We start from the raw sequence: 20,806 nt of genomic DNA, 5'->3' as shown, positions 1-20,806 counted from the left end.
TATTTTGAAGTTTAGTAAAAACACCCCTTAGTTATCTGTAAGCAGCGCTCTAATGATCTAATGATCACCTTAATTTCTATAGCCCCAACATATGCCGAAGCGATGTACACATCAGACATTATATACAGTATTAAACCAACAAAAGGGGGGCACAAGAGCTTACAATCTATGAGGAAATAAGGGAGGGGGGCGCCCAAGAGCTTACAATCTATGAGGAAATAAGGAGGGGGGCAAGAGCTTACAATCTATGAGGAAACAGGAGGACTCAAGATGTAGCAGTGCTTGTTCTGTATGATGGTCAGACACCTTTTATATAAACAGGGTTGCATATATGAAGCTGTATGAGCCGTTCACCAGCTGCTGTGTGTACAGATATGAGGTGTAATAGGGTGAATGTTATGTGGGGATACAATGGGATCAGGTTCTGACAGAAAGTGTAACAGATGGGCAAACAGATAAAGAGTTAGATTAGGGGATGTCGAAGAGTTACTATGTGTTTTCAGGGCTCATTTATAAAACTTAATGTTAAGCGTAACAGAATTGTCCAGGGTAGCGCATTCCAGAGAACTGGTGCAGCTTGGGAGAAGTCTTGGAGATGGGAGTATGGAAGAGGTTACTCTGATATTAGCAGAATGGAGAGCTCTGGCAGGGTGCACAGAGATGAGAGGGAGATACAGGGTGGTGCAGCACTGTGGAGAGCTTTATGGATGAGAGTATCGAGTACATATTATATTCTGTAGTGAATAGGCAACGAGGGCAAGGCCCCCCCCCCCCTTTCCCCCAGGCAACGAGGGCGGCCCCCCCTCCCCCAGGCAACGAGGGCGGCCCCCCCCCTTTCCCCCAGGCAACGAGGGCGGCCCCCCCCCTTTCCCCCAGGCAACGAGGGCGGCCCCCCCCCTTTCCCCACAGGCAACGAGGGCGGCCCCCCCCCTTTCCCCACAGGCAACGAGGGCGGCCCCCCCCCTTTCCCCACAGGCAACGAGGGCGGCCCCCCTCTTTCCCCCCAGGCAACGAGGGCGGCCCCCCCCCTTTCCCCACAGGCAACGAGGGCGGCCCCCCTCTTTCCCCCCAGGCAACGAGGGCGCCCCCCCCCCTTTCCCCCCAGGCAACGAGGGCGCCCCCCCCCCTTTCCCCCCAGGCAACGAGGGCGGCCCCCCCCTTTCCCCCCAGGCAACGAGGGCGGCCCCCCCCCTTCCCCCAGGCAACGAGGGCGGCCCCCCCCCCTGGCAACGAGGGCGGCCCCCCCCCCCCTTCCCCCAGGCAACGAGGGCGGCCCCCCCCCCCCTTCCCCCAGGCAACGAGGGCGGCCCCCCCCCTTCCCCCAGGCAACGAGGGCGGCCCCCCCCCCCTTCCCGCAGGCAACGAGGGCGGCCCCCCCCCCTTCCCCCAGGCAACGAGAGCGGCCCCCCCCCCTTCCCCCAGGCAACGAGAGCGGCCCCCCCCCCTTCCCCCAGGCAACGAGGGCAGCCCCCCCCCCCTTCCCCCAGGCAACGAGGGCAGCCCCCCCCCCCTTCCCCCAGGCAACGAGGGCAGCCCCCCCCCTTCCCCCAGGCAACGAGGGCAGCCCCCCCCTTCCCCCAGGCAACGAGGGCAGCCCCCCCCCCTTCCCCCAGGCAACGAGGGCAGCCCCCCCCCCTTCCCCCAGGCAACGAGGGCAGCCCCCCCCCCCCTTCCCCCAGGCAACGAGGGCAGCCCCCCCCCCCCCTTCCCCCAGGCAACGAGGAGCCTGGCTGCTGCGCTCAGTATAGATTGGAGAGGCGATAGTTTAGTGAAAAGAGCGTTCAGTAGAAAGTTACAGGAGTCAGGACGAGAATGGATGAGGGCAACACTAAGGAAAGGGCAGATTCTGGAGATGCTTTTGAGGTGCAGGTAACATGGTCGGCCCCACAACACACCGGACTTCTCTCCCCAGCTGCATACAGGTAACAAAGGCTTTCCTTACTAAACTCTGAAGACATTTCCCATCATCTAAGGAGCGGTTAATGGAACTTTATTACAGCGGTTTCAGAATATGCAGCATGTCTATTTATCTTTTCTTTCCGCCGCGGCCGCGCTCTCCTCTGTGGGAGCGCCAGCCGCAGCGGAAAAGCGAGCGGCCGGGCCGCTTCAAAGACGCCACGGGTTTTTCCACGGCAGTTCTCCCGGCGGAAATCTCGCGGTTTTTGCTGCGGCCAAACCGAGGGTTTTCCGCCGGGAATACGCCCCGTGTGAACCCAGCCTTAGCGTCTACCAGAAGCCCTTTATCCTCTCAGGCCGCTAGTCACTTACGCGCTGCAGAATCCAACAGTTTCGACCGAATTGGTCTCCGCTTCACCTTCTTCACGTTTAGAGGCTTTGGATACATTACTTTCTGTCCGGAAGACACCAACCACCTACAAACATGGAGTAACAGACTATTAATACATACATCACAGGAGCCCCAGCAGCGGACCCCGAGAGATCGGTTGGGGGGATTCTTAACAAATTTAAAACAACCCCCAATGATTAGCCATTCTCCATAATGGAAACCAAGACGGGTCAGACATTTCACCACTTCCATGAACCAATGCAATCTACGGCCGGATCAGGTCCGCCAGGGGAGGAGCCCCTCTAACGCAGAAGCACTAGATACAGAATGGGTGTTCATAAGAATCTTTTTTTTAGGAGGACCCGTCACTTCTCTTGAAAGGTCTGCCTTAGTACAGACTAGGCGATATACCCACGTGTTACACAGCGATGTAATGAATAGGAGTCCTGGAATCACAGAGCAGCTTTCAGTTTTCCTCCGCAGTATAAAAAAAAAAAAATGAAAGCTGCGCTGTGATTGGTTGCTATTGGCAACTAAAATTACAGGGGAAGTCAGTGAGTTTTCGATTTTTAATTCTGCCAGTATTTGTCGCCGGGGGCTGAAGAACAATCATGCAAAATTTCACTTAAGTTGGACCAAAACTGTGGATGTGTGTAGGACACAAACAGATTTTTTGTTTTATATACAAGATCTGTATTCTTCAAAAAATAACAAATTTGGATGATCTGCACTTAGATCTCCTAGAAATGCATGAATACATTGACATCTGGGCGTTACCTACAGAATGTGACATTATCCAATTAGTGCCGGCAGTGTAGGAACACAACAAGGAGAACGGTAACACCTAGTTGTCATATTACTCAAAATGTTCAGGAGGAGCAACAGAGGAACGGCACAATATAATAGAGTTATACGGAAAAAGAGGCAAAAAATAGTAGTTTCATGAAGAATACAAGTAAAACAGACATGTCAGGAGAGGCAGGGGGCCTTTTTAATGTGTAACTAAAGTTTTAGAAAACTTTTGAGGTGTTAGGAGCTTTTATCGGTGGTCCTGGTTCTGAGACCCACTCATCGATCACTAAAACGAAGGGGTAGAAGAAGAGCTCATCTGAAGCGGTGTCTGATCGAGTCTATCGCTCACCAATCATAGCGCTCGATATAGTACGTTCGCCGCTTAGTTTTACGATCAGTAGAGGTCTGAGGACTCAAAGCCCCGCTGGTCAAAACTTCTGGTGTGAGAGGGGGTACCATTTACCCCAAGCCCAGCGTTTTGAAAGAAGTTGTGCATATTGGCACAACCCCTTGAAAGGGTTACTCCCAAAATCAACTTATATCACCTCTCCACAGGAAAGGTGACAAAAGTCTGATCGGTGGGGGTCTCATTGCTGGAACCCCCACCAATCCCGAGAATGGGAATCCTTTGCCCCATTTTTCCATCACTGTGAGCTCGCTGCACCCACCCAGCAGTGACCAGACTTATCACCTACTCTATGAACAGGTAATTAAAGGGTTTTACCAAAATTGCCTTTTAATACTTCTACGGTTACACTACACCGAGCTGACAGAGGGAAATCCTTACCTTCCCAGTGACCACGTTCACCATTTTTGTGTCGCAATCTACAGAACCGGTGAGAATCAGGCTGCCGTCGGCATTAGAGGACACACACGTTAAAGGTCCAGAATGAGCATCAGTACCTAGAGAGCAAGCCACAGAGGAAGACAAATGGTGATCAGCCATCAACACTGCAATCAGCAAGAGGAAGAAATAAAGCCGCAGCATCGGATATCTTAATAGAAAGTTCTATCTACGAAAAAAAAAATGATGAAGTTATGCATGAGGTTAAACAAGAAAACTAGACAGGAGTTCCAGTTTAATGTTGTAATTCACCAAAAGTCCACTAGGAGTGCTGCAGTACAGCGATGTATCATATTTACCCTTCAGGACATGCAGAGTGCTCCCCTGCTTGAGGTCCCAAATCCGCACACTTCCATCTTCATAGCCAACAACCGCTTTCTTGCCTTTATCACAAAAACAAAGAGTTAAAGATCCGATACATGAAGGTGAATCTGAGCTGCAGAGATGAACTATTGCAACACATAAAATATATAAACACAGAAGAAAAAAAAACATTTATAGAAAACTATGATAATTAGCCTAAGAAACATCAAGTTATACCCACCATCTGGTAAGAACTGTCCACAGGTAGCCGGGCAGTTGGGTCCTTGGAAAGTTTTACACTCCCCACTGGGTATTTTCCACATCCAGGTATTGCCATCTGCTGTCCCACAAAGCAACACATGGGCACAAGGATGCCACTCCAACCACTGCAAGTAAGCAAACATACAAGAATACAACTCCTATAATACTGCCACCCCACATACAAGAATAGAACTCCAGCAGGAAATGATGTGTTGGAGCCGCAAAGCAGAGTACCCAAATATGTCAATGCATAGAATTAAAGGAATTTCCTCTTTATTGAAGCCACACGGGCATCAAGGATATAACTCCTGTAATACCACCCCCTATGTACAAGTATATAACTACTATAATACCGCCCTCTATGTACAAGAATATAACTACTATAATACTGCCCCCTATGTACAAGAATATAACTACTATAATACCGCCCGCTATGTACAAGAATATAACTACTATAATACCGCCCCCTATGTACAAGTATATAACTACTATAATACTGCCCCCTATGTACAAGTATATAACTACTATAATACCGCCCTCTATGTACAATAATCTCTTACCTCTAGGTCAGCCACTTCAAACGACCAGATCTCCTGTGCGTCCTCCACCTTCCACACCTTGATGAGACCGCTCATGTCACCTGTAGCCACCATGGTGGAGTCATGACTGAATGCAGTACAGGCGACAGAGTCCTTGTGACCTGAAACCGTTAACAGACTGTATACTATATGTGGCACAACACAGGATTCTACAGATTAACCCAGTAATGTATACGCCATAACTCTAATGTCTACAAGATCCAACATGGCTGTGTGCACGCGGCCTTCTGTGCAGATACCCAGAGGAGCCGGGAAGGCGTGGAGTACATGAGGAAGTTTGCGCTTTTGCCGGGATATGGTACTGAACCCGGCGCAGGAAATGCCTAAGTAAGTTTCCCCCGTTGTAAGAGTCCGCCATACACCCCACTCACCGGCGCACTCAAACAGCGTCTCTCCGTCGCTTATTCTCCACACGCAGGCCTTTTCGTCTTCTCCCCCCGTCACCGCCAGACTGCTGTCCTTGGGGTCCAGACTGACGCAAAATACAGAATCTGATGGGAGAAAAGTGGAGACAGCCGGCAGACATATCAGAAGGGTCATCCGGAGAGGGGGAATCCTTACCTGGACTTACTGGGACCCCCACTCCGGCCCGCCTCACATGCTGTAGACCCCTTTGTGCCCGGCCAACAGAGACTGGGAAGGGGGCTGCTCCATTATTAAAATGAGACAGCCGTTCCCCCCGCCACAATGTGATGGGCACAGAGAGGGGCCACACCATGTGACCCAGCGTTGGGGTCAGAAGTGAAGGTCTCGGCCCCGCAGGCCCAAGTAAGGGCCGATCTCCGCGGTGTTCCGCACACATTATAAAAGATAGAACATTCGCATATCTGCTCAGAGCGGATGGAGGTTGCGATTTCCACAAGCGGAAATAAAATCACAGCATGTTCTCTTCTTGTGCCGATTCCGCATGGACGGCTTCCATCGATGTCAATAGAAGCTGTCCGACCTAGCGGATGGGCTGCGGGGACCCGCATCATCACCTAGCGACGGCGCGGGATATACAAGTATTTACAAAAATCTCTACTTCACATGACCGACAGCGAGGGTCCGTGGTCATCCGCAGTAAAGATAACTCAGGTACGCGGGGGGGGGCCGGACGCAGTCAGGGCCGGATTCCGCTGCCGGCTCCCGTTGGTGTGAGAGCGGCCTTAGGTGTTTACCTCCCTGGACAACCATTAGTGTAATACTGGATATGAACACTTGGGGATATCGACTCCCAGATGACACACAAACTACCAGGACAGGGGAGCGGTTTACTGTAGGTGTGTCACCAAGGATTGTCTAGACCTGCGGTATTTGCAGCAAACCCTCAGCTGTGAGACATCATACCGGTCTCGCTTATCAAAACTGTCTAGCAGTAAATCTGCCTTGTTGTCCCTAGCAACCAATCAGAGCACACCCCTAGCAACCAATCAGAGCTCAGCGTTCATTTCTTAACCTACTGTGGTAAAATGCAAGCTGCTCTGTGATTGGTTGCTCAGGGCAACAAGGACATCTTACTGCGAGGGCCCATTCATACCAGCGCATTTTCTGTCCGTGTTCTGTCCGTATTTTTTACTGGCCAAACGCAGAAATCTGATGGATACATTAAAGTCTATGAGAGCTTACGAAAACCAGCAAACACGGATGTTACATGCGTGTGCTGCGTTTTCTAGCATGTAGCCAGGAGACAGGGACATCAATTGGCCTTCTTGTGCGTGTAAAAAACGGATGATACGCAGAGCAGCGATAAATACGCAGGCAACGCGCACAACACACAGCGAAATCAGCTACTGTTTCCCCGACCGACATTGCGTCCGCCCGTATGAACGAACCCTCAGGCCGTATTCATGCGGCGCAGAGCGAGTTGCACCCCGAGGTTCTTGGCGCGAGCCGCATCACCTCCTTCCACGAGACTCGGACCGTCAGTCTGACTGAAAAATCACTTGTATGATAACCCGTTTATTTGAGTTCCATCTTTCCGCGGGGCGCTCGCCATTTCAGACATGGACAGAATCCCGTGGAAAGCTCGGCCGCGTGAGAAGACCGCTTTGATTAAAGAGGCCTGTGCATTCTGGATGTAAACAGCACCGCTCCCCCAGGTCATTCACTGACAGCAAGCAATGATCTTGAAAACAGAGGATTAGAAAGATGCAGAACTTGTACTTCCACAAAGCTGGGACTGGAGGAAACTGTCAGCAAGGAGGCGGCTGGGAGTGTGTAAAGCGGTCCCGGCACGTACCGGTGTGGTTGGAGTACGTCAGCTCGCTGTCGTCGTGCGGGTCAGCTCCCTCCTCCACGCCCTCATCTTCCGTCTTCCATTCCTCATCGCCCATTTCTCCATCTTCTGGTTCATCTGCAAAATCCACGTCCTCCATGTCGCTGGCGAGGTCATCTGAGGAGCAGAGAGGAATGTTAGCGGAAGACATCATCACATCCCAAGACCAGTCACAATGACAGAGGTGGTGCCGAAACCCGACTGTGTCTGACACCTCCAACCGCCCTACATGGCCACCTATGACTCTGGACGTAAAGGACAATGTCCTCTTTTACTGACAGCAAGCAGAGGTCTTGAAAATGTTCAGGAAATGAAACACAAAGGGGAAATCTATTAGGGCATTTGGGCAGAATTCTGTAAGAAAGAACAAAGTTTAAAGTTTTGTTGTGTGTCTGTTTTGGGCAAAACATTTAGAATTTTTCTCCTTTTCTGAAAGGTGGGTGTGGCTTAGTGAAAGTGGTCTCAGTAACCCCCCCCCCAAAGTCTAACAGGCCGTCTGTATTCACACAGGCTGAATCCAGGCCAGATATTTCCAGCATGAACTTCAATGAAAATCGGCATCAGAATTTCATGTTGCTGCCACAGATTTTTTCATAGCAACTCGGTCCAGTAAACTGAAAGTCATCTGTGCCTCACTGTCCAGAGGCAGGGGGGGTCTGATAGATCCAGACACCCCTGACCACTGCCCTAATGATCAAGCAGTGCGCTGGTCGAGCATCTGCACCGTCCTCCTTGCTCTCCTGCCCAGTGCCCTCCAGCATATAACACCGGGGATCACTCCCACCCCCCGGGGTGCAGGTCCTCCTCTGTACACACAGGGACAGGCAATAGCACAGATCAGAGGGCCTGCAGCAGGACCAGATGCCATAACCAGCTCATGTATTAATGCACTTGTATGTGGGATGTAGGGTTAATAAAACCAGGGTTTAACACCCTAATTTTTCAATTGTTTTCCATAATCGCATTCCAGGAGCCACAACTTGTTTATTTTTCCGTCGGACGAGCCGTATGAGGGCGTGTTTGTCGCGAGACACGGATTTTTTAATGGCATCATTTTGGTCATCTATAATATATTGTGGAACTTATTCATTTAACCCCTTGAGTGGCGGGTTTCCTACCACCCTGTCGTGCCCACCAGGGCAGGTTTTTTAAAATGGTCTAATCATTGAATTTCAACTAATTTTGCAGTTGCGTCTCAAGAGCCGTAACTTTTTCATTTTTCCATTGACACGGCCATATAAGGGCTTGTTTTTTGCGGGACAAGTTGTGATTTTTTTAAACAGGGGGGAGGAAAAAAAAAAAATGGGGAAAAAAGAAAAAAAAGGGGCCATGTCATTAAGGGGTTAAATAATGTATTAACTTCCTTCTATGGGTCATTACGACGCATAGATACCACATGTGTGATTGTATTTTTGATTTTTTACAAAGTAAAGAGAGAAGTGTTTTTATAATTTTTTTTATAATTTTTTTTTTTTTGTCCCTTTAGGGGACTTCCACAGGGACCCATCAGGACCCCCTGATCACATTCCGGGGGTCCGATGGTGACAGCCCTTTACATGCTGCAGTGACAGCCCTTTACATGCTGCAGTCACATAGACTGCAGCATGTAAAGGGTTAACACAGCAGAGATCGGAGGTTTTCTCTGATCTCTGCTGTAAGAGCTGGTACCTAGCTGTCCTCTCACAGCCAAGCACCAGCTCTCCCTGCCACAGAGACCATCGGCTCGCTTCTGACAAGCCGATGGTCTCTATGGCAACCTGTAAACAAAGCAGGAGATTGCCGGCATATCGGCAATATCTTCTGCTGGTTTTTCAAAGCCCTTGCTTTGTTCTCTGTTGGTCTGTGCAGACAGAGCACACTGTCACAGCTTGTGGCATTGTGCTCTGCAGCTCCCATAGCGATACATAGCCCGGAAACCTTCCGGGCTATATCGCTATGGGCAGTGGAGCTCGTCCCGGAAAATTTCCGGGCGTGCCACTCAAGGGGTTAAAGGGAAAAGAAAGAAAGTCTTCAATTTTTTCGGATTTCATTTGTTCGGCGTTCCGTGTGCAGACTAAATCCTGCGACATTCTCTCCGGCCGCACGATTCCGGCGACACCAAGTTAATCGTTTGTTACATTTAGCTATTTTTGTACACAAAAAAAAACAAAAAACTTTTTTTGGAAGATTTGCTTTTGTGCCATCACTAGAGATGAGCGAACGTGCTCGTTTAGGACAATTACTTGATCGACCATCACTTTTTTCGAGGCGGGGTGGAGTGGGGGGGTAGCAGGGGGGGAGCTCTCTCTCTTTCCCCCCTAACACCTCCCGCCCCCCCCCCCGGCGCCCCCTGAATCTTTTTGCCCGAGTAGGCAGTTACTCGAAAAAAGCGATGCTCGATCGCGTAATTGTCCTAAACGAGCACGCTCGCTCATCTCTAGTCATCACATTCCAAGAGCCGCAGCGGTTATTATTTTTCCATCGAGGACTTCTTCGGGGTTTAGTTTTGACCTCCAGTCTTCATTTACGCAGTTTTGGGGAACAGATAACATTTTGATTGTTTTTTATTCCATTTTTTTCTAGAGGCAAAACTAACAAAATCTGCAATTCTGTTTTTTATTTTTCACAGCATTCCCCATGCGGTATAAATAATGTTACATTAAAGGGGTTGTCCCACGCCGAAACGGGGTTTTTTTTTTTCAATAGACAAACCCGATGCAGGGATAAAAAAAAAACAAAAAACGGATAGTGCTTACCTGAATCCCCGCGCTCCGGTGACTTCTTACTTACCTTGTGAAGATGGCCGCCGGGATCTTCACCCTCGGTGGACCGCAGGTCTTCTGTGCGGTCCATTGCCGATTCCAGCCTCCTGATTGGCTGGAATCGGCACACGTGACGGGGCGGAGCTACGAGGAGCCGCTCTCCGGCACGAGCGGCCCCATTCAGAAGACAGAAGACCGGACTTCGCAAGCGCGTCTAATCGGGCGATTAGACGCTGAAGATTAGACGGCACCATGGAGACGAGGACGCTAGCAACGGAACAGGTAAGTGAATAACTTCTGTATGGCTCATAATTAATGCACAATGTACATTACAAAGTGCATTAATATGGCCATACAGAAGTGTATAACCCCACTTTGTTTCGCAGGACAACCCCTTTAACGCTGCAGGCGGTGCGAGAACACCAACACCAAATTTAGAGAGGGTTATTTTGCAACTTTGAAACACAGAAAAAAAAATGCATTTTTTGTTGATCGCTGCATTCAAGGACCGCTAACATTGTACTTTTTTGGTCAGCGGTGTTTATTTTGCCAGATACTTTGTTGATCCATGTGACATTCTGATCGCTTTCTATTCTGTTTTTTGTAAGATAAGCCATTTTCGCCACGTTTTTTGTATTTTTTTCATGGCGTTTACTGAGGGGGTTAAATAACGTATTAACTTTTTCCCCCGGGTCATTACGAACGCAGCAATATCCAAATGTGTGGGGTTTTTTTTACATAGTAAAAGGGGGAAAGGCGGGGTTTTCACATATTTATTTTTTTAAAACATTATAATACTCTTTATTTTTGTCCCACTAGGGCAGTGTTTCTCAACTCCAGTCCTCAGGGACCCCAACAGGCCATGTTTTCAGGATATCCTATAGTAAGAACACCTGTGGCAATGTCTGAGGCACCGACAATAATTACATCACCTGTGCAACACTGGGGAAATCCTGAAGACCTGACCTGTTGGGGGGCCCTGAGGACTGGAGTTGAGAAACACTGCACTAGGGGACTTGAATACCATCACACTTTATCATTCACCTAATACACTGAGATACTTTAGTATAGCGGTGTATTAGAATGGCTATGAAGCTCAGTCAAAGATTGACTGTGTAAAGGGTTAAAGAGACGGGAATTGAAAATGCTGCAGAATAAAGCCCTTAAAACAGCAGCCATCAAAAGTCATATGTGCGGCCGTTAAAGGGTTAACAAGCCAGCTGCAGATATGTGAGCGCGCACACGCATGTAGCAGAGCTGTGTATGCTGTATATAATGTGAACTTTTGCACTCGTGCCATTGTTTGAATGTTAACGCTATAAACCGCGCAGCGTGAGTCACGTCTGCAGATCCCGCGCAGCATAATTCCAAACCTTCTGGGTGACATTTCTTAAAATCTCCTCTACGTGGCACGTACAGCGAATGTTCTGTGTGGAAATTACGCATGACAAAACCGCAGTCTGTACGCCATTGTGCGAACAAACCGAACTTGGTTAAACACCGCTTACATTTCGGCCTTATTCGCACGACCGCAGCCATTTAGCTGCACAAAAAGAAAAAAAAAAAAATCACGACCATCTGAAGCATTGGATTCCAATGTATTCATTCGATACACTGGAAGCTCCCATAGACTTCAATGGAAGCTGGAAAAAAGGGAGGGGGAAGAAGTTTACCTGCATCCAACGGTGGGAAAAGAAGACCGCCGGCTCTACTTAAGCATTGGCGGTCATTCCGAGGATTACTGCCGTCCGAGGGGTTTCTTCGCTGCAGCGTATTTTTTTTCCTTTTGCCATTACGCAGCAGTCGCCTGTGTGAATGGCCGAGTATACGCCAATTAAGATTGGGACTTGATTGCGGCTATTCTTCATTCATGCGATTTTACGGCGCCTACGGTTGAGCGTAAAATCCCATATGATCGTGTGAAAGAGGCCTTGGAGGCGGAGTGGTGCCCCTAATCACCTACAGGGCTGCAGCTCTTCCCAGACCAACTGACCTCGGGGCCCTCTCTAGTTTTCTTCTCTTCCCTGCGGTCAGCGGAGACGGTCGTCCGCGCTAAAGATCATCAGTGACAGATGGCGGAGTTCAGAAGCGGTCAAAACCACAAAATTGCACCATAAAAACCGCATGTGGTTTTGCCACGATCCACCATGTTTCCAATGTGGCTACGGTAACGACCACAATAACATGGGAGACCACATGACTGCGCCGTCTGAAGACGCCCTAGAAATAGTAAAGCGTATTGATGATTAGCCCCGTCACGCACAGCGCCAATCATGCAGTACAAACCGTTGGCTTACATCAAGTCGGTGGATTTAGCTGGTTTAGCAAAAACTAAGAAAACAGATTAAAATTTAAAAAATACTGTGTTTCCCTGAAAATAAGACAGGGCATGTATTACATTTTGCCCCAAAAGAGGCACTAGGGCTTATGTTGGGGAGTGTCTTATTTTACTTACCCAGCAGGCTCGGTCCAGGTCCCTCCTGCTGCTCTCCAGAGCCCCGGCGCGGTTCCTGAAGTCCTCAGATGACCACACAGGTTCACCTCCTGGTTACAGGATTCATAAATCCCGCCTCCACAAAGCAATGGCTGTGATTGGTTCTTCGAGCGCCGCGGCTCAGCCAATTAATAAATTCCGCCTTCACGAAGAACCAATCACAGCCATTGCTTCGAGCGCTGCTCAGCCAAGCAGTGCAGCGCTCGAAGAGCCAATGACAGCCATCGCTTCATGGAGGCGCTATTTATGTATCCCCTAAGCAGAAAGTGATCCTGTGTGGGCATCCAAGGACCGCGGGAACCGCGCCAGGGCTCTGGAGAGCAGCAGGAGGGACCTGGACCGAGTCTACTGGGCAACGTGCTTTAGTAAGAAAAACCAAGATTTCTGTTTTGGTCCTAACCGCCTGGTCGTAGCACAAGGATTGTAAAAAGTCAGCGCCATGTCCTCCACAGCATGGGCTCCCATTAAGGCCACCTCACACAAGCGGGTTTTTACTGCGTATTACGCACGCTTTTCACGCGCATGTAATACACAGCAAGGCGGCTGCACAAACCCTTCTTCTTAGAGGCCCCGCCCCCAACCACCTACCTGGGTCCGGTTCGCCTTCATTCAGTTCCAGCACTTCAATGATCTCTTCATCCTCATGAAAGTCCACGGCGGCTGCGGCCCCTTCTTCCGGCTCTGGACTGGCCGATCCAGACCCTCCTCCATTGCAGGCGCCCGCTCCTTCCATCGCCTTCCGATTACCAGGACACAGGGTGACAGTCAGCGCTGGCGAGAGAAGAAGGAACATGTCAAGATGAGAGCAACAGAGAAACCGTACCCCACACACGCGGTTAGGCGCAGTCTTGATTTTTTTTTTTTGCTTCCATTTCTGCCGCCTCGCAGTGGTGCGTATACACGCCGCCCGTACGCAATGTAATTCCAGGCCCGCAGCGAACAATGGGCTCTCACACGTATACACGCAGCCAAATAGGACAGGCTACGTTCTTTTTCACACTTGCGTATTAGGAAAATCTGAGCGGAACTGCGCAAGGCAACATATTTGATTGCCTGCGAATTACCGCGTATCACACGTGCACACGGCAATCTTATGCCCGTGAGTCCGGCCTTACAGAGCTGCCAGCTTACCACTTTTACACCCCTCCCTGCCCATACACCCAAGCATGCGTGCATTTTTAATAAAGGGACTAGACCGCCGCCAGACCCCTCTGGAAGGGGCTTATCTCCCTGAAGTCCAACTGCGCAATCCTTATCTCCGCAGCATCTGCTGTCAGGAAGTCACACCTACTCCGGATGAAGGCTTCCCAAAGTAACATAGTATGTAAGGCTGAATGAAGACATTGTCCATCTAGTCCAGCCTGTCTATCCTACCCTGTTGATCCAGAGGAAGGCAAAAAACCCCAAGGGCAGAAACCAATTAGCCCTTTTGGGGAAAAAATTCCTTCCCGACTCCCTAATGGCAATCAGACTGTTCCCTGGATCAACCCCTAATAGTTCCTACCTGCCTATATACCCGGATTGACACTTCACCTAATATTTATATCCTGTAATATCCTTCTCCAGAAAGACATCAAGTCCCCTTTTAAACTCCTCTATGGATTTTGCCATCACCACGTCCTCAGGCAGAGAGTTCCACAGTCTAACTGCTCTAACAGTAAAGAACCCCTTTCTGTGTTGGTGATGAAACCTACTTTCCTCCAATCGTAGCGGATGTCCTCTTGTTACTGTTGCAGTCCAGGGTGTAAACAGATCGCGGGAGAGATCCATGTATTGTCCCCTCATGTACTTATACATGGTTATTTGGTCGCCTCTTAACCTTCTTTTTTCTAGAGTAAATAGTCCCAGTTTTGATCCCTCTCTGGGTATTCCAGTCCCCTCATTCCATGTATTAGTTTAGTTGCCCTTCTTTGAACCCCCTCAAGCACTGTAACATCCTTCCTGAGCACCGGTGACCAGAACTGTATACAGTATTCCATGTGGGGCCTGACAAGTGCCTTATATAATGGAAGGATAATGTTCTCGTCCTTCGCCCCTTTACCACTTTTAATGCACCCCAAGACTTTATTTGCCTTTGCAGCAGCTGACTGGCATTGGTTACTCCAGTTTAGTCTATTATCCACTAATACCCCCAGATCCTTTTCCATATCACTTTTCCCTAGTGGTACCCCATTTAGTGTATATTGGTGACATCCGTTTCTCCTGCCCATGTGCATAGTCTTACATTTTTCAACATTGAACTTCATTTCCCATTTCCCCCCCCAAGCCCCCAGCTTATCGTGGTCCATTTGTAGCCGCACATTGTCCTCCGTTGCATTAATTATCTTGTATAATTTTGTGTCATCTGCAAATATTGATATTTTGCTGTGCAGCCCCTCTATCAGGTCATTGATAAATATGTTGAACAGAGTGGGGCCTAATACTGAACCCTGTGGCACCTCGCTAGTGACTGTGGTCCAATCAGAGTATGAACCATTTATTACCACCCTCTGCTTTCTATCATTGAGACAATTTTTTACCCACTTACACACGTTTTCGCCCAGTCCGAGCTGCCTCATTTTATATATTAGCCTATTATGTGGCACGGTGTCAAAGGCTTTAGAGAAGTCCAGATATACGAGATCAACAGACTCTCCCAGGTCCAGCTTAGAGCTTACTTCATCGTGGAAGCTGATCAGATTTGTCTGACATGAGCGACCCTTCATGAATCCATGCTGGTGAGGAGTTATTCCCTCACCAGGGTCGTGTAGAGAGCTGGTAGAGGTAAGGTGGGGGAGGGGAGGTGGGCGCGGTCGTCACTCTTCAGTGCTGCATCATCACACTTTGCTGCTTGTGTATAGCAGACTCCTACCCGCGGGTGGAGCGCCCTCTTGGACACGCTGCCGCTCCAGTGGTGGACTGGTTGAGCTGCTGGTTAAGAATCCTTTCACACTGAGCAACGAATTGCGCGACTGATGACGGCGTTGTTTGCTTTAAAGTGTCATCAGTTTACACGCGAAGATGATCGTTTCAGTCATTTCGTCATTCGCTCGTTTACTCGCTTGTTGGCCTTCAGGGACCGCACCGGCGATGAGGAACGACTCAACAACCGCTTTTTACACGCAACGGCCTGAACAATGATTTTAATGGCTGCATAAAATGAATGACAAGCGAACATATTACCGTTCGTCCTTCGGTCGCGGACCGCGTTTACATTTATCACCCGGCGCCTGACAGGCTGTCTCATGTAAAAGGTTCCTTCCACGACTGGTGCGAGCCGCACACAATGGGTTGAAGATGGATACATTTCGATAAGTCTGTGGGGAATCTCTCAGGCCGCCATTGCGCCATTTACTTCCATGTCGCTCGTTCTCCGCTCTTGAGTGTTTTTATCGCTGCTTTCATCTCTGCAGGGACTTTTCAAGGCGATACGGTAGAGCGGGGCGTCACGAACAAGAGTCCGGCCCAAAACTGAGTCACGCCGTCAGAGGGAACCCCCGATGTGGATGGTCAGCAGGTGAACCTAACGCCACGCACAGCGGTCCATATCGGCTGCGACAGTCATTCAGACATGTTGGGTGACACCAGGCGACAGACGAGCGATCCTTCAGGACTTACACAAGGAAGCAGAAATCTATCAGAGCGTCTTGCTTTTTTTTTTTCCCCCACGTGTGCAGCGATTGTGTAAACAAAAATAACGCAGGCGGGTCGCAGCGCGCCGTACAGAGGTGTGTGAAACTAAACCCGCCCGTATGAATGAGCCCCAACATGCGGGAGAACTCCGAGACTAACAGAGAGTTCTGCCGCGCACTTCTGCCGGTTTTGCTTGCAGATTTAGCCTGTCAATAGGACGGCTCTACAGGCGACGGCCCAACGCGATTGCCACGTGGAAACCACGCCGAGAACCGAAGTGGTAACACTTTTTTTTTTTGCAACGCACGTTTCAAAATCCGGGTGGAAAATAAAACGTGTCGCATGCAAGTTGCATCCAATGCGATGCTGCAGCGCGGCGAGCCCTGCGGCGGAGCCGGGCGCAGAATATGCCAGACCAAGGGGAATGAGGCCTAGAAGACGGGGCAGAAGCAACTAATCTACTGCGCATCACGGCCGCCGACACACCGGGGGGTTACTGACAACGAGTGGATGTGGATATATATATATATATACTCCTTCTAGGGGAGGGATGTTACTGACAATGTATGTACTTTCAGCTTCTGTTCCTCATCATTCCCAGGACCCGTTTGCTGTCAGTGAATAGGAATATTGGGGCAAACTTATCAAAATTTCCCTCAGATGGGAAACTGTCTTTGTTGCCCATAACAACCAATCACAGCGCAGCTTTCGTTATACCACAGCAGTCTATGAAATGAAAGCTGCGCTCTCCAACCGGGCATGGTCGTGTGTGACAACGGCCGTAACCTTGTGACGGCTCTGCAGCTCGGCAGCCTCACACACGTGCCATGCGGTTCAGCGATTTCTGAAAAACTACCTGCACTTGTCTGACCTGCTCGGAAAGGTGCACCGCGTCTGCGCACATTTCTGCAAGTCCAACACGGACGCTGCCACCCTGGGGACCCTGCGACATCGGTTTAATCTGCCAGAGCACCGACTGCTGTGCGACGTGCCCACATGGTGGAATTCTATGCTGCACATGTTGGCCAGGCTCTATGAGCAGCATACAGCAATAGTGGAATACCAACTCCAACATGGGCGGCATAGTGGGAGTCAGCCTCCTCAATTCTATACCGAGGAGTGGGCCTGGAAGGCAGATATCTGCCAGGTCCTCGGAAACTTTGAGGAGTCTACCCAGATAGTGAGCGGCGATGCTGCAATCATTAGCGTCACCATTCCTCTGCTATGCCTGCTGAGACGTTTGCTGAAAAGCATAAAGGCTGACACTTTGCGGTCGGAACAGGAGACGGGGGAAGACAGTATGTTGCTTGATAGTCAGAGCACCCTCATGTCTATATCTCAGCGCGTTTTGGAGGAGGAGGGGGAGGAGCAGGAGGAGGAGGGGGAAAAGACAGCTGGGCCCATTGCTGAGGGTACCCATGCTGCTTGCCTCTCATCTGTTCAGCGTGTATGGCCTGTGGAGGAGGAGGAGGATCCTGAAAGTCATCTTCCTAGTGGGGACAGCAATGTGTTGCGTACTGGTACCCTGGCTCACATGGCTGACTTTATGTTAGGCTGCCTTTCTCGTGACCCTCGCGTTAGATGCATTCTGGCCACTACGGATTACTGGGTGTACACCCTGCTCGACCCACGGTTTAAAGAGAGCCTTTCCACTCCCATTCCTGAAGAGGAAAGGGGTTCAAGAGTGATGCAATACCACAGGGCCCTGGTGGACAAACTGATGGTAAATTTCCCATCTGACAGCGCTAGTGGCAGAAGGCGCAGTTCCGAGGGCCAAGTAGCAGGGGAGGCGCGGAGATCAGGCAGCATGTTCAGCGCAGGCAGGGGAACACTCTCCAATGCCTTTGCCAGCTTTATGTCTCCCCAGCAAGACTGCGTTACCACTCCCCAGTCAAGGCTTAGTTGCAGGGAGCACTGTAAAAAGATGGTGACGGAGTACGTAGCCAATCGTACCACCGTCCTCCGTGATGCCTCAGCTCCATACAACTATTGGGTGTCAAACCTGGAAACGTGGCACAAACTAGCGCTGTATGCCCTGGAGGTGCTGGCCTGCCCTGCCACTAGCGTCTTGTCAGAGAGAGTGTTTAGTGCAGCTGGGGGAATCATCACGGACAAGCGTACTCGCCTGTCAACTGCTAGTGCCGACATGCTTACACTCATAAGGATGAACAAAGCCTGGATTTCCCCAGACTTCTCTTCTCCAGCGGCGGAGAGCAGCGGAACCTAAAGATTTTTTTCACTGCAACCGCAGATAAAAGCACTATTCTCTATCACCGGGAAAACGGGGCATTTATTTTTGTCATGCTGTCTCTGAAATTAGTCCTCCTCCTGCTACTCCTCCTCCAGAAACAACATATCATCGCGCCGTACGGCCAATTTTTCTGTTGCCCAAAAGGCTCATCTACCAACGTTTTTACAATTTTTCAAAGTTTCAAAAGTATTGATACTTTAACATGAACCATTTTTTTTCAACAGGGCTGCCTCCAGGCTCTGTTACAAATTCCGCTCCAGTGAGCTGTATCTTTAAAAAAATGTTTTTGGGTTTCACCTGCCCTCTCGGTTGATATATTTTTCAGAGGTATACTTGTACTCTTGGTACACTTATTTTTCGGGCCCACGCCTACACTCTTATTCAACTAATTTTTTCGGCCTTCACCTACGCTCATGGTACCCCAATGTTTCAGAGGTTGGGCTATACTATTACTACAGAAATTTACTGGGGTCTGCCTGCCCATACTTGTGCTACAAGGGGTCTGCCTATTCTGCTGCCACTTAAATGTTACAGGGTTCTGCCTATACTTCTGCTACAGAAATGTTACTGGGATCTGTCTATAGTGTTACTACAGAAATGTTACAGTGGTCTGCGTATACTTCTGCCATGTAGATGTTACAGGGGTCTGCCTTAACTGCTACCACGTGAATTTTACAGGGGTCTGCTTATACTGCTGCCATAAGGATGGTACAGGGGTCTGTCTATATTGCTGCCACTTAAATGTTACAGGGGTCTGCCTATACTGCTGCCAAAAGGATGTTACTGGGGTCTACCTATACTGCTGCCACGTAAATGTTACAGGGGTCTGCCTATACTTCTGCTACAGAAATGTTACTGGGATCTGTCTATACTGTTACTACAGAAATGTTACAGGGGTCTGTGTATACTTCTGCCACGTAAATATTACAGGGGTCTGCCTATATTGCTTCCACAAGGATGTTACTGGGGTCTGCCTATACTGCTGACACTTAAATATTACAGGGGTCTGCGTATACTTCTGCCTTGTAAATGTTACAGGGGTCTGCCTATACTGCTGCCACATGGATGGTACTTTGGTCTGCCTATACTTGTGCTACAGAAATGTTACTGGGATCTGTCTATACTGTTACTACAGAAATGTTACAGGGGTCTGCGTATACTTCTACAAAAATGGTACTGGGGTCTGCCTATACTGCTGCCACTTAAATTTTACAGAGGTTTGCCTATACTTCTGCCACAAGGATGTTACTGGGGTCTGCCCATACTTCTGCTACAGAAATGTTACTGGGATCTGTCTATACTGTTACTAGAGAAATGTTACTGGGATCTGTCTATACTGTTACTACTGAAATGTTACAAATACTGGGCTCTGCTTATACTGCTGCTACTGAAATGTTACAGGGGTCTGCCTATACTGCTGCTACAGAAATGTTACAGGGGTCTGCCTATACTGCTGCCACGTAAATGTTACGGGGGTCTGCCTATACTGCTGCTACATAAATTTTACTGGGGTCTGCCTATACTGTTACTACAGAACTGTTACTCGGCTCTGTCTATACTGTTACTACAGAAATGTTACTGGGGTCTGTCTATACTGTTACTACTGAAATGTTACTAATACTGGGCTCTGTCTATACTCCTGCTACTGAAATGTTACAGGGGTTTGTCTATACTGCTGCAACACAAATGTTACAGGGGTCTGCCTATACTGTTACTACAGAAATGTTACTGGGGTCTGTCTATACTGTTACAACTAAAATGTTACAAATACTGGGCTCTGTCTATACTCTTGCTACTGAAATGTTACAGGGGTCTTCCTATACTGCTGCTATATAAATGTTACTGGGGTCTGCCTATACTTCTGGTACGTAAATGTTACATGGGTCTGCCTATACTTCTGCTACAGAAATGTTACAGGGGACTGCCTATACGTCTGCTAATGAAATGTTACTGGAGTCTGTCTATACTGTTACTACAGAAATCAGTAAAATGCAGAAAATAAACCAGCGTTCCAGTGTTTTGGAAGGTAACAGTCAGAAAATGCAACTATTTGTGTTAGGATTTAGTTATACAATGAGTATTACTTACTTCACAGGGGTGCTTATTGAAAAGCACCCCTGGGTCCGAGATGGCAGAAAGAATTCAAACGATGTATAAGGAGATCTTTTATTTGCGACGCGTTTCGACCGTAATGTCAGCCTTTTTCAAGCATAAAACACATAGAACATACTAACAATTTATAGTGCATGTAATTTGAGGACAGTAGGTTATGGCCTGCTTGGATGACGTTGTAGCAAGTTGGCTGGAAAACATGAAGAGGATTGCACATCCTGGAATGGAGCTGAGTGGCTACTGAAATGTAGCG

The 20,806-nt window shown here is 49.0% G+C and overlaps 1 protein-coding gene across 1 annotated transcript in view; it reads right to left on the bottom strand.

Annotated features, from left to right (window-relative positions):
- The window catches only part of LOC136576163 (angio-associated migratory cell protein-like), a 28,451-nt gene that overhangs the window by 6,616 nt on the left and 1,029 nt on the right, over positions 1-20,806 (bottom strand). The window contains exons 2-9 of the mRNA XM_066575235.1: positions 13,167-13,349; positions 7,308-7,460; positions 5,458-5,577; positions 5,048-5,187; positions 4,468-4,612; positions 4,223-4,306; positions 3,867-3,982; positions 2,269-2,372 (exon numbers count right to left, since the gene is read on the bottom strand). Of these exons, the coding sequence (XP_066431332.1) occupies positions 2,269-2,372; positions 3,867-3,982; positions 4,223-4,306; positions 4,468-4,612; positions 5,048-5,187; positions 5,458-5,577; positions 7,308-7,460; positions 13,167-13,311 (1,007 nt within the window). The 5' untranslated portion in view covers positions 13,312-13,349. The remainder of the gene's footprint in view (positions 1-2,268; positions 2,373-3,866; positions 3,983-4,222; positions 4,307-4,467; positions 4,613-5,047; positions 5,188-5,457; positions 5,578-7,307; positions 7,461-13,166; positions 13,350-20,806) is intronic.

The sequence above is a fragment of the Eleutherodactylus coqui genome, chromosome 8 (assembly GCF_035609145.1).
Source record: "Eleutherodactylus coqui strain aEleCoq1 chromosome 8, aEleCoq1.hap1, whole genome shotgun sequence".
NCBI classification, from domain to species: Eukaryota; Metazoa; Chordata; class Amphibia; order Anura; family Eleutherodactylidae; genus Eleutherodactylus; species Eleutherodactylus coqui.
Note: the sequence above shows the minus strand (reverse complement) of the source record. Positions and strands in the feature narration are given on the sequence as shown.